At 38.4% G+C, this 18,060-nt stretch overlaps 1 protein-coding gene across 3 annotated transcripts in view; it reads left to right on the plus strand.

The window, feature by feature from the left end:
- Positions 1–590: 590 nt before the first annotated feature.
- Positions 591–18,060, plus strand: part of CFAP53 (cilia and flagella associated protein 53) — a 69,935-nt gene continuing 52,465 nt past the window's right edge. For all 3 annotated transcript variants that reach the window (XR_014251629.1, XM_082416609.1, XM_082416608.1), the window contains exons 1-3: positions 591–1,914; positions 5,744–5,973; positions 6,479–6,652. Coding sequence is in view for 2 of the 3 variants with exons in the window: in XM_082416609.1 (XP_082272735.1) it covers positions 1,681–1,914; positions 5,744–5,973; positions 6,479–6,652 (638 nt within the window). In the remaining variant the exon portion in view is untranslated. The remainder of the gene's footprint in view (positions 1,915–5,743; positions 5,974–6,478; positions 6,653–18,060) is intronic.

An 18,060-nucleotide genomic window follows, 5' to 3' on the forward strand; every position in this document is an offset into this window, starting at 1 on the left:
GGGAGACGCTGCCCCTCACCCGCCTGCCTGGGCGGCCCTGGGGCGTGGCCTCCGCTGGGTTCAGGCTTCTGTTCCCAAGCCGAGCCGGCACGGTGGGAAGCCGAATCCCCTCTACACAAAGTGGCTCAACAGGTAAAACCGAAGCGGAATTAAATTACAGGGCACGCCCAGGGTGAGGGCGCGGCAAGATGAGCTCAGGACCAACGCTGGGATGTTCAGGGCAGCCGGGTATTGCCAAGGGTCCGCTTCCCCTGTCTGTCGCTGAAAACTCCAGGCTGTAGACCTCGGAGGTTACCGACGGGCGCCCAAGGATCTCAGTGGCTTTTACCAAACCCCGCTTCTAGGCCGAGGGGTTTTCGTCGCCTCTCTTGCCCAAGGGTGTGGTGTCAGGGTGCTTCCACCCAGACCAGCCGGCGGGCCAGGCACCCGTGGGAATCGAAGATCAAGGAACTGGCCCTCAGGACCCCGTCCAGGGAATGGAGACGACCATCTAATTTCTTTCTTTTTTGTTTGTTTCAGGCTACGTAAACTCTTAGCAGTAAATGAAAATGAGTATTTTACCGAACTGCAATTGAAAGAAGAAGCTTTATAGGAGATAAAAGACAAAATGAGAGAATTACTAAAAGAAATTTTGAAAGAGAAGAGAGACACTGTTTTGTGGCTGAAAGCCTGAACCAGCAATTCAGGAAATGGAGTCCAAACCTAGAAACATACCGCCTACAAAATCTGAAGTGGGCAGATTACAAATGATTAAGCAATGCTAATTTACCGTAAATTGCGGTCTTAAGATGGGATACACAGTACTAGTTGTACTTTGGTTATTACACGTCAGTGACCGGCTAGGTGCTGATTTTTTTTGTGTTGTAATGATAGTTCTATGTTCACCCCCACTATAGAAAGAGTTCCAAAGTGTTATTTGGCTTTTAGGTATTAACTACCACCTTGCTCTTGACCGGAAGTACAGCTGTGGTCTCTACCTGTGCTGAGGGCCCCTTCTAGGTTTCCTGACCTGTGTTGTTTTCCTGCCTGGGATCCGGAATCTCAGAGCCCGATCACCTGCAGTTCTAATCCACGTCCTAGCCCTGGCCCTGGTTTTTATTGTGCCCAGCCAGGTCGTGTCACTGCCGTACCAGCCCATCTGATTGCCCCCCATCCTAGGGTACCTCAAGTCTAAGCCCTGGTTTCCTGATTTTATTAACAAATTTGTCATTACTGGTTGAGTTGGCTGACAAAACAGGCTCTCTCAGCTTTAATTGTTTTAGCTGTAAAATGAGGATAATACCCGCTGTTCCATCAGTCTTATAAGATACTTGTGAGGCTCAGAGGTTTTATGTGTGAAAATACGTTGTAAATTCCTGTAAAGAACTACGCGAATAAGGTTGTCTTGTGATGATATGTCATGAAGATTACTTAGAGATGGCCTCAAAATTTAACCTACCAACAAAATGCCCACTAACCTTTCTCATGCTTTTAGACCGATTACAAGATATAAATAGAAAAGTCAATTGGAATGTAGTTAGATCTTCGACTTCACTTCGGGTTAAGGAGGCTCTTTTTCTGCTATTTGATGAACCCTAGAAGAAGGGAGCGAGGTCGGCGGGAGGCCTGGCCAAGGGCGGGGTGAGGACTGCGCAGACTCAGCTTTTCCACTCCCAGAGGAAGTCGCGAGTGCCGGCGTCTATGGTCACCATGGTGACGGGGCCAACTTCCGCCCCACTCACCTGCCCAGAGCCCCGCGAGGCGCACCATGGCAACCGGACCTCTGCGTCGCGGAATCTGGTCCCTCAGGTCGCTGTGGCTGGGGAATCGCGGCGGGCGCCGCCCCCAACCCGAGGGGACTCGAAAATGTACAGCCAGCGATTTGGCATCGTACAGCGGGAGGTTAAGGGCCCCACTCCCAAAGTGGTGATCGTGGTAAGCACGGGGTGTGTGTGAGGGACCCTACCGCTTTCTGCATCTTCCCCAACTCAGCACCAGCGCAGCCCACCCTGGCCCCCAGCAGGGGCTCTCTCGAGGGAAGCAGGTGCTTGATGCAGCAGCTTGAATTTTGAAAGAGGGAAGGATAAGGTCTCTTGCCTAGCTCTCGTACTCCGTCCCTCCCTACCCCCCAACCCCCCGCGTCATATAATATTTACTTTCTGTATTTGGAGAAACACCACTTGAGATCTTAGGGTTTTCAGTTTTCCGAGACTGCTGAAAGAGGTCGTGCCCTTGCAATGCGGAGTGTGTGTCAAGGAAACGGTGCTGGGTCAGGCGGCAGGAAATCGGGGGTCTGGGCTGGCAGTGATTCAGCTGTACGGTCTTGGGCTAGTTCTACACGCCAGGAAAATCGTCTGTTGAAGGAGTATTGGGCTGTGAGTGGTTGTGAATGGTTATAGAGCCCTTCCTTTGCTGACTCAACCATAACAGAAGCGTCCCTGCAGGCCTGGGAATAGGAGGTTGGTTGCCTTTAAGGCAGGGGAGGTGGTAGGAGGCTGGGGGAATGTTTCGTGCTGCAGAGTTGAATAGGTCCTGCTCAGAACCCCAGACACTTGGTCCATGCACCTGCATTCCTTTGTTTCTACACACTGGTTTCTACAGGCTAGAAAACCACGTGTAGGTAGGCAATTACAGAGGTATTACTTGAGCCCCTGCTGTGTGCACAGCTCTGTGGAAAGTACGGGGGTGAATACAGTGACCCTGGGAGGTTTACCCTTCTTTAGAAGTCTGATCCCTGCCTTCACGTTGCTTATCATCTAACTGCAGAAACAACTTGCTCATGCACAAAACCATCAAAGGTTAACACAGGTTAATGATATGCTACATTGTCTGTGTTGGAACATCGTGGAAGAAAGATCAAAGATAATGAAGGGTACAGTTTTATTATGCTCCATAGTGCACATAGCAGTTCTCAGTCAATTTATAGACCTGCTCACTCTTCTTTAGGTCCAGGGACTGTAGGATCTGGGTTTGGAAATCAGTAGAGTGGAGTCTTTTACAGTCTGTACAGTTCAAGGTGATCATTATAGACAGACTTTATGAGGGACAGAAATTGATGTACTTTGGGTTCTGTATGCAAACACTGAGCTCAGGGGCTGGGCCATTGGTCAGGTGATATTACTTGTGTTGGGAACCAATAAGGATTTCTGTTCCACCAAATTACCACCAAACCAGAGAAGCAGGCCTATTGAATACTTTAAGTTTATAGAAGAATAAAGAGGAAAAGGAAGAGGTCAGAGCTGGTGTATCTCAGATGTCAGAGTGTGATAAGAAGTGTGGATGTTAGAGGTTGCAGAGTTGTGGTGGGAGAAGAATTAAAGCCACCAGAGATGAGACGTGGATGCTAAACAATTCCTCCAGGAGAAGGTGGTGAAAGATGAAATGTCTGAAGTAATGGAGAAGCAAAAGGAGCAGCTATTTGGTGAGTGCCTCCCAGGCACAATTATTTACTTCTTGAAATAATTTTTTAGGAGGACGTTTATTTTGCTCATTTTGACAGGTGAGAAAACTGAGACTTAAAAAGATTAAGTAACTTGCTCAAGATCACACAATTAGTAATCAGTAGAGGCCAGAATCAAACCTAGGCTGTAAGACATCATTCATTAAGACATTAAACTGTAAACTGTAATAGTAGAAACTAATTTGAGATGTTGCAGTAACAAAAGCCTTCAGGGACCTTGAAAGTACAGAGTAGTTATTAAGCCCTTTGTTCTGAATTTAGCATGGTTTAAGAGTTGCAGTGTCCATTATGGTGGCCACTAGCCACAAATGGCTTTTGAGCACTTGAACTATGCGTAGAGACACATGTTGAAATGATAATATTTTGGATATATTGGTTAAATAAAAATATATTATTAAAATTAATTTCCCCTGTTTCTTTTTACTTTTTAAAATACAGCTACTAGAAAATGTTATTAAATTACATATCTGGTTTATATTGTATTTCTGTTAAACAGGACAGGTTTTGATTACATAATGCTAAGACTCTGCATGGATTGGCACCACCTTGTTGTTAGAGAACTCCAGATCATACCTGTTCGTCCAGAGATAGGGTCCTTTCTGACCACAAAGTCCTACACAGGATGCCCAAGCCTTAAAGGGCTTCCTAATCCCCAGCTACTGCTCAGGCTGTTTCTCACCACCCTTCACCCCCATCCCCCTCTTCAGTCAAAATGTACCTCAGAACCTGGTTCTTGCCCTGACAATTTGACAGTTGATTCCTGATGACCTTGGTGCTTGGTTCCTGTTCTCAGCCCATCTGTCTACTGGGAGCGTGAGTTCCTATGTATATCCTGCCCAGGGTGCAGTCTTGACCCAGCTCTGCTTTGTTGTAACTGAATCCGCATTCATAAAATGTTTTATATATTAGAGAACAGTAGTTTGTTAACTAAATCTAGGCTCTAAGTAATTTGGATATGGATTAGCTACTTCCCATGATGTAACCCTCAACATCGTCTTTTGTATCCAACCTACCTCAGCTTTGTATTATCTTGTTCAACTAATCTAGGTATATATATATATACCCTGAGCCCTGAATCTTTTCATGAAGATATCTTCAAATGTTGGTTTTCTTTCCCTAGGAGATTCCCTTACCAAGTCCCAGTGCCAGTATTCTGGTAATCCTGACAGTGCTGTTCTAAGTGTAAATGATCAGATTGACTCTGCCACATGAGTTAAAGGTTTTGTTACTGTGAATCAGGACACCAGAGTCTCACTACTCACCTAAGGATGATTTGATAAAACTGGCTGAAAATACAAAGCTCAAGACCATGGATTTCATGGTGGCCCAGGAGGAGCAGGAATCACATCAAGCCCACCCATAAACATTGTTTCATTCATTCATCTTTCCCATTCATATTGAGAACCTGATGCTGGTAGGCGTGTTCATTGCTAGGAATACAGAAATGAAAAAGATATAGTCCATATGATTTTATTAAATGTGTCAATATGTATTCACAATGATGTATGCATTTCCAACTTTCTGGTGGAAGTTTGTATAAAATGAACATATTTACAGAAATTCAATTTACCCCAAAATGTCAGGAGCACAGCTCTTACATTAAACTTCTGGGCACAATAGAAAGAGGAAAAAAGTTCTACCACTAGGGTTTTTTTGGGTTTTTTTCCCTTTTCTTTTCCTTCTTTCCCTCCCTCCCTTTCTATCTTCCTTACTTCCTTCTTAGTAAAGGGTTTTTCATTGTCACAACTTGTTATATATTGATATATCCTTATACTTAGATAGTAATCTCTTAATTGAAAGAATTTTTCTGTTGGTAACTATGTTGTCCACCCCTGAGAAACAATGTGGGATAGTTGGTGGCAAGATCAAGGTCAGGAGTTAGAAGACCTCTAATTCTTGTTCTATCCAGGTCTGCCCTAACTATTTAAAGCACTTTGAGCAAATAACTTATCTATTGTTGAGTTATAACTTATCTAGATAATCCAGAGATTATCTAGTCAATTATCTGTTGACTAGATAATCTCTGGAGCCCTGTTCAAATTTTTAACTTTATAATTCCATGAACTTTTACTCAAATGGCATTTGAGAAATATTTGAGACTGATTTGATGACATCTTAGGTATAGGTTCAAAGAATCAAACAAGTTACATCTTAGGCACCTAAGTTGTTTGCAGTTGTAGCAGGATGCATTAGTTTTATATACCAAGTTTTGATTAATATGAGTATTGGTGGAGGTCATGATTAATTGAAAATACGCAGTTGATTTTGGGTCTATCATAAGTCGTAGTTGCTATTTGTTTTCAGAGAGCCAAGCCTCCCAAAGGCCAAGGGGCTGAGCATCATCTGGAAAGAATCCGACGCAGCCATCAGAAGCATCATGCTATTTTGGCTTCCATTAAGTCAAACGAGCGGGATCGCTTGAAAGCTGAGTGGGACCAGCACAATGACCGCAAGTTTGTGGACAGTCTTGTGAAAGCAAGAGTCAAGGATGCCATGCAAGGGTTTATCATCAATACTGAAGAAAGACGAAATAAGTAAGCCTCGTAAACCAGCTGATCCAGACTCTGAAACATTCCTAAAACCACAGTTTGAGATTGATCAATCAAAAATCAAGTGAATTTTTACATTAAGGATCATGGCTGAGCTATGCATATTCCTACCAAACCAATAGCTATTGCTTGTTTCTGTTTTCACTTGTGATAACCTATGTTTGATAGAAAGCAAAAGAACATATTGTTTCAAATTTCTTTATTTTTAATTAAAATCTCATTTTGCTTTTTTGTTGAAGATATACATTACGTATCTCATCTGTATGTGATCAAATAAAACATGGCATAGATTAGTATCTTTATTGCTTTAAATGGCAACTAGTCTTATTTTATGGAATACTGTAATGATCTTTCCTTCTTACAAAATTTATGACTGAACGTGTACTTCTGAAATCAGATTTAACAAAATAAAAATCAGTTAGTGAAATGGTACATGTGGCATGATAGTTTTAATTTCCTTTTCTGTTGTCATTTTGTTTTGTGAACTTAGGTTACGTGAACTTTTAGCATCAGAAGAAAATGAATATTTCATTGAAATGCAATTGAAAGAAGAAACAATTGAGGAGAAAAAAGATAGAATGAGAGATAAAGTCAGATTATTAAGAGAGAAGAAAGAAAAAGAGAGACAGGATTTTGTGGCTGAAAAGCTAGACCAGCAATTCAGGTAATAATATCAGAAAAACACACAGAATCTGAAGTTGGTATATTAAAAATTATTTAGGAAAGCTAACTACAGTAAAATGTAGCCTAAAGAGGGTATACACAGTAGTTGTACCTTTAAGTCTTGTTAATTATATATACATCATTGCATAATGCAGATACTGAAGAGTTTTGTTTGTTTTGTGGTGAGAATGCATAAGATTCACTCTCTTAGCATATTTCAAGTATATAATACGGTATTATTGCCTGTAATCACCATACTGTACATTAGATCCCCAAAACTTATTCATTCATCTTATAACTGAAAATTTATATCCTTTGACCAATATGTTCAGATTTCTCCCACCCCATAACCCCTGAAAACCAGCATTCTACTCTCTGTTTCTATATGTTCAACTTTTTTTCTTAGATTCCACATTTAGTGAGATCATACAGTACTTGTCTTTCTCTGTCCGGCTTATTTCACTTAGTATTATATCCTCCAGGTTCATCCATGTTGTCTCAAATGGCAGAATTTTCTTTTTTATGCTGAATAATATTCCATTTCATACTTTCTTTATCCATTCATATGTCAGTGGTCACTTAGTTTGTTTCCATATGGTAGTTCTGGTTTTAATTTTTTGAGGGATCTCCATACTGTTTTTCAGAACGGCGATACCAATTTATATTCCCACCAACAGCGTACAAAGGTGTCCTTTTCTCTACCTCCTTGCCGACACTTGTCACCTCTTGTCATTTTTATAATAGCTATCCGAGCAGGTGTGAGGTGATATCTCATTGTGGTTCTGATTTGCATTTTTCTGGTGATTAGTGATGTTTTCACATACTTGTTGGCTATTTGTATGTCTTCTTGGAAAAATGTCTATTCAGGACTTTTGCTCATTTTTTTAGTCAGATTATTTGGGTTTTTTTTTTTTTTTTTTTTTTTGCTATTGAGTTAAATGAGTTTCTTATGTATTTTAGATATTAACCCTTTAACAGATATATGGTTTGAAAATATTCTCTCCCATTCTGTAGGTTGCCTTTTTATTTTGTTGATTGTTTCCATTGCTGTGCAGAAGCTTTTAAATTGGATATAGTCCTACTGGTTTATTTTTCATTTTGTTGCCTTTGTTTTTAGTGTCATATCTGAAAAATCATTGTCAAGATCAATGTCAAGGAGCTTTTTCCCTATGTTTTCTTCTATGTGTTTTACAGTTTCAGGTCTTATGTTTAAGTTTTTAATCCATTTTGAGTTAATTTTTTTGAATGGTGTATATAGGGATGCAATTTCATTCTTTTGCATGTAGATATCCAGTTTTACCAAGACTGTTTATTGAAGAGTCTATCCTTTCCTCATTGTGTGTTCTTGGCCTCCTTGTAAAAGATTGGTTGACTATATATGCCTGGGTTTATTTCTGGGCCCTCTATTCTGTTCCACTGGTCTATGCATCTGTATTTATGCAGCTACCGTACTGTTTTGATTATGATAGCTTTGTAATATAGTTGGAAATCAAGTGTGTGATGCTTCCAGCTTCGTTCTTCTTTCTCAAGATTGCTTTGGCTGTTCAGGGTCTTTTGTAATTCAGTTGGAATTTTAGGAGTTTTCTTTTTCTGTTTCTGTGAAAATGCCATTGGAATTTGGATAGGGATTGCATTGAACCTGTAGATCACTTTGCGTAGTATGGACATTTTTTTTAAATTAATTAATTAATTTATTTATTTTATTTATTTATTTTTGGCTGCGTTGGGTCTTCGTTGCTGCGTGCGGGCTTTCTCTAGTTGCGACGAGCGGAGGCTACTCTTCATTGTGGTGCGCAGGCTTCTCATTGTGGTGGCTTCTCTTGTTGTGGAGCATGGGCTCTAGGGTGGACAGGCTTCAGTAATTGTGGCTCATGGGCTTAGTTGCTCCGCGGCATGTGGGATCTTCCCAGACCAGGGCTCAAACCTGTGTCTCCTGCATTGGCAGGCAGATTCTTAACCAGTGCGCAACCAGGGAAGCCCCAGTATGGACATTTTAAAAATTTTAATTCTTCCAACCCAAGGGACAAAGGATATCTTTCCATTTATTTGAGTCTTCAATTCCTTTCATCAGTGTCATAATTTTCAGTGTACAGATTTTTAACCTCCTTGGTTAAATTTATTCTTTCGTATTTTATTGCTTTTGAAGCTATTGCAAAAGAGATTGTTTTCTTAATTTCTCTTTCAGATAGTTCATTTTTAGTGTAAAAAATGCAACTGATTTTGTTTGTTGATTTCAAATCCTATAGCTTTACTGAATTCATTGATTAGTTCTAACAGTTTTTGATGGAGTCTTTAGGGTTTTCTATATGCAAGATCATGTCATCTGCAAACAGGTAATTTTACTTCTTCCTTTTCATTTTGGATGTCTTTTATTTCTTTTTCTTGCCTAATTGCTCTGGCTAGGATTTCCAGTACTATGTTGAATACAAGTGGCAAGAGTGGGCACCCTTGTCTTATCCCTGATTTTAGAGGAAAAGCCTTCAGTTTTCTACTTTTGAGCATGATGTTAGCTGTGCACTTGTTATATATGACCTTTATTGTGTTGAGCTACAGTCCTTCTATACATAATTTGTTGAGAGTTTTTTTTTTATCATGAATTTGTCAAACCTTTTTCTGTATTAAGATGATCATATAATTTTTATCCTTCATTCTGTTAATGTGGTATATCACATTTATTGATTTGCATATGCTGAACCATCCTTGCATCCCAAGGATAAATTCCACTTGATCATGGTATCTGATTCTTTTAATGTGCTGTTAAATTTGCCATGCTAGTATTGTATTGAGGATTTTTGCATCTGTGTTCTTCAGGGATATTGGAAGTGTTTTCTCTTCTTCAATTTTTTTGGAGGATTTGAGAAAGATGGGTATTAATTCTTCTTTAAATATTTTGTAGAAATCACCAGTGAAAGCATCTGGTCCTGGACTTTTCTTTATTGGAAGATTTTTGATTACTGGTTCAATCTCCTTACTCATTATTGGTCTTTTCAGATTTTCTATTTTGTCATGATTCAGCCTTGGTAGGTTATATGTGTCTAGGAATTTTTTAGTTTATCTAATTTGTTTGCGTATAATTGTTCATAATAGTCTCTCATGATCCCTTGTATTACTGTAGTATCAGTTGTAATGTTTCCTCTTTCATTTCTGATTTTATTTATTCAAGTCTTCTCTCTTTTTTCCTTAGCTAGTCCAGCTAAAGGTTGTCAATTTTGTTTATCTTTTCAAAAAACCAGCTCTTAGTTTCATTGATATGTTTTATCATTTTTCTAGTCTCTATTTCATTTATTTCTGCCCTGATCTTTGTTATTTTCTTCCTTCTGCTTACTTTGGGCTTAGTTTGTTCTTTTTATAGTTCCTTGAGGTTTAAAGTCAGGTTGTTTATTTGAGATCTTTCTTTTCTCGTAATATAGGTGTTTATTGCTATAAACTTCCCTCTTAAAGCTGCTTTTGTTGCATCCCATAAGTTTGGGTACGTTGTATTTCTATTTTCATTTAAGATTTTTTTTAAATTTATTTATTTATTTATTTATGGCTGTGTTGGGTCTTCGTTTCTGTGCGAGGGCTTTCTCTAGTCGTGGCAAGCAGGGGCCACTCTTCATCGCGGTGCGCAGGCCTCTCACTATTGCGGCCTCTCTTGTTGTGGAGCACAGGCTCCAGACGCGCAGGCGCAGTAATTGTGGCTCACGGGCCTAGTTGCTCTGCAGCACGTGGGATCTTCCCAGACCAGGGCTCGAACCCGTGTCCCCTGCATTGACAGGCAGATTCTCAACCACTGCGCCACCAGGGAAGCCCATTTAAGATATTTTTTGATTTCCCTTTTCATTTCTTCTTTGACCCATTGGTTATTCAGGAGTGTGTTGTTTAATTTCCACATATTTGTTAATTTTCCAGCTTTCTTCTGGTGTTTGGTTTCTAGTTTTATGCCATTGTGGTCAGAAAAGATACTTATATGATTTTAATCTTTTTAAATCTGTTAAGACTTTTTTGTGACCTAGCATGTGATCTATCCTGGAGAATGTTCCATGTGTACTTGAGAAGAATGTGTATTCTGCTGCTATTAGATGGAATGTTCTGTGTATGTCTGTTAGGTGCATTTCATATAAAGTATGGTTCAATGCAGTGTTTCCTTACTGATTTTCTGTCTGGATGATCTATGCACTGTTGAAAGTGGAGTATTGAAGTCCCCTACTATTACTGCACTGCTGTCTGTTTCTCCTTTGATATCTGTTAATATTTGCTTAACATATTTGAGTGCTCTCATGTTGGGTGCATATACAGCTGACCCCTTGAACAACACAGATTTGAACTCTGCAGGTCCACTTAAATGTGGTCTTTTCAATAAATGCAGTACTACATGATCCGGGATTAGTTGAATTCGCAGATGTGGAACCAGGGATGTGGAGGGCTGACTACAAGACTTGAGCATCTGTGGGTTTTGGTATCTGTAGCAGGTCCTCAAACAAATCCCCTGCAGATACCAAGGGATGAGTCTATATTTATAATTGTTATATCCTCTTGATGAATTGACCCTTTTATCATTGTATAATGACGTTCTTTGTCTCTTATTACAGCTTTTGAGTTAAAGTGTGTTTTATCTAACATAAGTGTAGCTACCTCTGCTCTCTTGGTTTTTACTAGCATGAAATATCTTCTTCCATCCCTTCACTTTAAAGATATGTGTATCCTTAAAGCTGAAGCAAGTCTCTTGTAAGCAGCATATTGTTGGGTCTTGTTTTTTATCCATTCAGACACTCTGACTAGATAATTTCAAATTACCTGTCTTTGAGTTCTCAGATTTTTTTCCTCTGTTTTGTTTGTTCACGCCTGATGTTGATGCTGTCTCTTGGATTTTTCATTTCATTCATTGTATTCTTCAGCTCCGGAATTTCTGTTTGGTTCTTTTTGATGATTTCTATCTCTGTTGAATTTCTCATTTTGTTCCTGTGTTGTTTTCCTGATTTTGTTGCATTGTCTATCTGTGTTCTCTTGTAGCTTACCAACCTTCCTTATAACAATTGTTTGGAATTCTTCATCAGGTAATTCATAGAGCTTTCTTTCTTTAGGATTGGTTATTAGAAAATCATTGTGTTCCTTTGTTGGTGTATGTTTCCTTGATTTTTTGTATGCTTTGAAGTCTTGTGTTCCTGTCTTTGCATTTAAAGAAGTATTTACCCCCTCCAGTTTTTACTAGCCGGCCTCAGGACAGAAATACCGTCACCAATCAGCCCAGCTAGGGATTCTGAGAGCTTTCTCAGACCTTTTCTATGGATGCACCTGCTCTACACTTCTTGTTCTCTCGAGCGCATGTAAAGCATAGCCTCACATCCTGTCTTTGGCGGGATCTGGATTCTCCCTACTGTCTGCTAGAGGAAAAGATGCTGTAAGGGGCAAAGGGGACACTGGGAAGTGAATTTCAATGGACCATTAATATATTTTCCACTCTCTAGTAAATGTTTTTTGACACAATAATAAAAATGAAGTTTCATAAGTGGTTTGTGCTCTTAAAATATATATTAATTTGGTAACAATTTTCACAGATTTCATAGAGAGATCGTATATAACTAAGTATACAACTTCAAGTTGTATAACTTGCTAGTTAGATGAATTATTAGAATTTTTGAAGAAACAGTTATATCCTGCAACAATATACAGTAGCCCCCCTTATCCATCCCCAGTAAATGTCTGAAACTGGGGCGAGTACCAAACTCTTTATGTTTTTTCCAATACATACAGACCTATGATAAAGTTTAATTTATAAATTAGGCACAGTCAAAGATTAACGATAATAATGAAATGGAACAGTTATAACAATATACTGTAATAAGATTCGTGAATGTGGTCTATCTCTGTGTCTCAAAATATCTTATTGTACTGTACTCACCCTTCTTCTTGTGATGATGTGAGATGATAAAACGTCTATGTGATAAGTAAGATGAAGTGAAGTGAATGATGTAGACGTTGTGATGTAGCATTAGGCTACTGGCCTTCTGACCACCTGTCAGAAGGAGGATCACCTCCTTCGGGTGATCCTGGATCATTGATCCATGAAGATGTTGATGGTTGATGTCAGGAGCAGAAAATGTTGATGGTTGGAGATCCCAAGTGGGTGCAAAATTTCATTACGCTACTTAGAACAGAGTGCAATTGAAACACTTATGAATTGTTTATTTCTGGAGCTTTCCATTTAATGTTTTCAGACCACAGTTGATCGTGGGTAATAGAAACTGGAGAAAGTGAAATGGTGGATAAGGGAGACTACCATAATTCATTTGAAATCCAACTGTTTTCAGTGTTTTTAATGTAATACTGCCAACTCTTTAATACAGAGCAGCAAATATAGTTTTAATATATTATAAGAGTGAAGGGGCAGTTTTAAATTTTGATCAAGGATGCTAATTCAGGCCCCATTACTGAAAATATAATTGAGGCTTTAATGTATACATAAAGTGAGATGAAAATTTTCCTCTTCCTCTCCTTTCCCCTCCTCTTCCTTTTAGTATTCCATTGTGTGAATATACCACAATTTATTCATCTTCCAGGTTATAGGCATTTCAGTTATTTCCAGTTTATTCTTATAAATAAAGCTGCTGTGGACATTCTTGTATGTGTCTTCTGGTGGACAAGCACATTCATTTCTTTTAGCTATATTCAGTGGCATACCTAGAATATTTGATACCCTAGAATGGGTCATTTTTATTGCTCCAAGTCTTCTAAACAGCAAAATTATTTTCAGTAATAATAATGAAATGAAATGAAATGAATAACAATGACAAGGTAACCAGTGATTTAAAATTTTTTTATTTTTAAATAATTATATATTCACAGCAATTGCAAAGATAGTACAAAAGTCTCATGTATTCTTACAGTCCCAGTTTCCGCCAATGGTTATATCTTATGTAACTATAACATAGTATCCTACAAGGAAATTGACATTGGTATAATGTATGTATATAATTCTGTGCCATTTTATCACATGTGTAGATCCATCTAATCCCCCACCACAATCAAGGTACAGAACTGTTCCATCACCACAAAGGTCTCCCTTGTGCTCCCCTTTATAGTCACAACCACCACTGTCACCCCCATCATTCCTAACCTCAGGCAACTTCTAATCCCTTTTCCATCTCCATAATTTCATCATTTCAAGAATTTTATATAAATAGAATCATACAATATGTGATCTTTTGAAATTGGCTTTTTTCAGTCAATGAATTGCCTTTGAGGTTCATCCAAATTGCGTATCAATAGTTTGTCGTTTTTATTGCTGAGTATTATTCCATTGCATGGATGTACTTAAGTTTCTATAAACCATTCACTTATTGTAGTACATTTTGATTGTTTCTAGTTTTTAACTATTATGAATGAATCTGATATGAACATTTGTGTGCGGATATCCTTTCTCTAGGATAATTGCCATATGCTGGGTCTTATATGTATGCTTAATTTTGTAAGAAACTGACAAATTGTTTTCCAGTGTGGCTGTATGATTTTATATTTCTACCAGTAAGGTGTAAAAGATTAAGTTTTTCCATGTCTTTGCCAGCTTTTCATACTGTCACTGTTAGAACAGAGGTGTGTAATGATATCTCATTGCCACCTTTACTGGCATTTCCCTAATGGATGGTGTTGTTGAACAACTTTTCATATGCTTATTTGCCATGTGTATATTCAATTTGGTGAAGTGTCTCTTCATATTTTTTCCCATTTTCTAATTGGTTTAGCTGTTAAGTTTTGAAAATTCTTTGTATATTCCAGATATGAGTCCTTTGTAGGATATGTGGTGTAGAAATATTTTTTCCTAGTCTGTAGCTTGTTTTTTTTTCCTCTTAGTGGTGTCTTTCACAGAGAAAAAGTTGGTACATCATGAAAAAAACGTTTTTAATCCCCTACCCCCGTATTGCCTTTCCCCCCTTCCCTCTCCCCACTGGTAACCACTAGTTTGTTCTCTATATCTGTGAGTCTGCTTCTTTTTTGTTATATTCATTAGTTTCCTGTATTTTTTTGGATTCCATATGTAAGTGATATCATACGGTATTTGTATTTCTCTGTTTGACTTATTTCACTTAGCATAATGCTCTCCAAACCCATCCATGTTGCTGCAAATGGCAAAATTTCATTCTTTTTTATGGCTGAGTAGTATTCCATTGTATATATATGCCATATCTTCTTTATCCATTCATCTGTTAATGGACACTTAGGTTGCTTCCATATCTTGACAATTATAAATAATGCTACTATGAACATTGGGGGTGCATGTGTCTTTTTGAATTAGTGTTTATCTTTTTTTTTTTTTGGATATGTACCCAGGAGCGGAATTGCTGGGTCATATGGCAGTTCTGTTTTTAGTTTTTAGAGAAACCTTCATGCTGTTTTCCATAGTGGCTGCACTAATTTACATTGCTACCAATAGTGTAACATCCTTGCCAACAGTCTTATTTATGTTCTTTTTGATGATAGCCATTCTTTTTTTTTTAACATCTTTATTGGAGTATAATTGCTTTACAATGTTGTGTTAGTTTCTGCTGTATAACAAAGTGAATCAGCTATACATATACATATATCCCTATATCCCCCTCCCTCTTGCGTCTCCCTCCCACCCTCCCTATCCCACCCCTCTAGGTGGTCACAAAGCACTGAGCTAATCTCCCTGTACTATGCAGCTGCTTCTCACTAGCTATCTATTTTACATTTGGTAGTGTATATATATCCCTGCCACTCTCTTACTTCATCCCAGCTTACCCTTCCCCCTCCGCGTGTCCTCAAGTCCATTCTCTACATCTCCGCCTTTATTCCTGTCCTGCCATTAGTTTCTTCAGAACCTTTTTTTTTTTTTTAGATTCTATATATATGTGTTAGCATACGGTATTTGTTTTTCTCTTTCTGACTTACTTCACTCTGTATGACAGACTCTAGGTCCATCCACCTCACTACAAATAACTCAATTTCATTTCTTTTTATGGCTGAGTAATATTCCATTGTATATATGTGCCACATCTTCTTTATCCATTCATCTGTCGATGGACACTTAGGTTGCTTCCATGTGCTGGCTATTGTAGACAGTGCTGCATTGAACATTGTGGTATATGACTTTTTTTGAATTCTGGTTTTCTCAGGGTGTATGCCCAGTAGTGGGATTGCTGGGTCGTATGGTAGTTCTATTTTTCGTTTTTTAAGGAACCTCCATACTGTTCTCCAAAGTGGCTGTATCAATTTACATTCCCACCAAGAGTGCAAGAGGGTTCCCTTTTCTCCACACCCTCTCCAGCATTTATTGTGTGTAGATTTTTTGATGATGGCCATTCTGACTGGTGTGAGGTGATACCTCATTGTAGTTGTGATTTGCATTTCTCTAATGATTAGTGATGTTGAGCAACCTTTCATGTGTTTGCTGGCAATCTGTATATCTTCTTTGGAGAAATGTCTATTTAGGTCTTCCGCCCAATTTTGGATTGGGTTGTTTGTTTTTTTGATATTGAGCTGCATGAGCTGCTTGTAAATTTTGGAGATTAATCCTTTGTCAGTTGCTTCATTTGCAAATATTTTCTCCCATTCTGAGGGTTCTCTTTTCATCTTGATTATGTTTTCCTTTGCTGTGCCAGAGCTTTTAAGTTTCATTAGGTCCCATTTGTTTATTTTTGTTTTTATTTCCATTTCTCTAGGAGGTGGGTCAAAAAAGATCTTGCTGTGATTTATGTCATAGAGTGTTCTGCCTATGTTTTCCTCTAAGAGTTTTATAGTGTCTGGCCTTACATTTAGGTCTTGAATCCATTTTGAGTTTATTTTTGTATATGGTGTTAGGGAGTGTTCTAATTTCATTCTTTTACGTGTAGCTGTCCAGTTTTCCCAGCACCACTTATTGAAGAGGCTGTCTTTTTTCCACTGTATATTCTTGCCTCCTTTATCAAAGATAAGGCAACCATATGTGCGTGGGTTTATCTCTGGGCTTTCTATCCTGTTCCATTGATCTATATTTCTGTTTCTGTGCCAGTACCATACTGTCTTGATTACTGTAGCTTTGTAGTATCATCTGACGTTCGAGAGCCTGATTCCTCCAGCTCCGTTTTTCTTTCTCAAGATTGCTTTGGCTATTCGGGGTCTTTTGTGTTTCCATACAAATTGTGCAATTTTTTGTTTTAGTTCTGTGAAAAATGCCATTGGTAGTTTGATAGGGATTGCATTGAATCTGTAGATTGCTTTGGGTAGTGTAGTCATTTTCACAATATTGATTCTTCCAATCCAAGAACATGGTATATCTCTCCAACTGTTTGTATCATTGTTAATTTCTTTCAGCAGTGTCTTATAGTTTTCTGCATATAGGTCTTTTGTCTCCTTAGGTAGGTTTATTCCTAGAAATTTTATTCTTTTTGTTGCAATGGTAAATGGGAGTGTTTTCTTAATTTCACTTTCAGATTTTTCATCATTAGTGTAGAGGAATGCAAGAGATTTCTGTGCATTAATTTTGTATCCTGCTACTTTACCAAATTCATTGATTAGCTCTAGTAGTTTTCTGGTGGCATCTTTAGGATTCTCTATATACAGTATCATGTCATCTGCAAACAGTGACAGCTTTGCTTCTTGTTTTCCGATTTGGATTCCTTTTATTTGTCTTTCTTCTCTGATTCCTGTGGCTAAACTTCCAAAACTATATTGAATAATAACAGTGAGAGTGGACAACCTTGTCTTGTTCCTGATCTTAGAGGAAATGGTTTCCGTTTTTCACCATTGAGAATGATGTTGGCTGTGGGTGTGTCATACATGGCCTTTATTATGTTGAGGTAAGTTCCCTCTATGCCTACTTTCTGGAGGGTTTTTATCATAAATGGGTGTTGAATTTTGTCAAATCTTTTTTTGCATCTATTGAGATGATCATACGGTTTTCCTCCTTCAATTTGTTAATATGGGGTATCACATTGATTGATTTGCATATATTGAAGAATCCTTGCATTCCTGGGATAAACCCCACTTGATCATGGTGTATGATCCTTTTAATGTGCTGTTGGATTCTGTTTGCTAGTATTTTGTTGAGGATTTTTGCATCTATGTTCATCAGTGATATTGGCCTGTAGTTTTCTTTCTTTGTGACATCTTTGTCTGGTTTTGGTATCAGGATGATGGTGGCCTTGTAGAATGAGTTTGGGAGTGTTCCTCCCTCTGCTATATTTTGGAAGAGTTTGAGAAAGATAGGTGTTAGCTCTTCTCTAAATTTTTGATAGAATTCGCCTGTGAAGCCATCTGGTCCTGGGCTTTTGCTTGTTGGAAGATTTTTAATCACAGTTTCAATTTCAGTGCTTGTGATTGGTTTGTTTATATTTTCTATTTCTTCCTTGTTTAGTCTTGGAAGGTTGTGCATTTCTAAGAATCTGTCCATTTCTTCCAGGTTGTCCATTTTATTGGCTATAGCTGCTTGTA

The sequence above is a fragment of the Balaenoptera physalus genome, assembly GCF_965194825.1.
Source record: "Balaenoptera physalus genome assembly, chromosome: 12".
Lineage (NCBI taxonomy): Eukaryota > Metazoa > Chordata > Mammalia > Artiodactyla > Balaenopteridae > Balaenoptera > Balaenoptera physalus.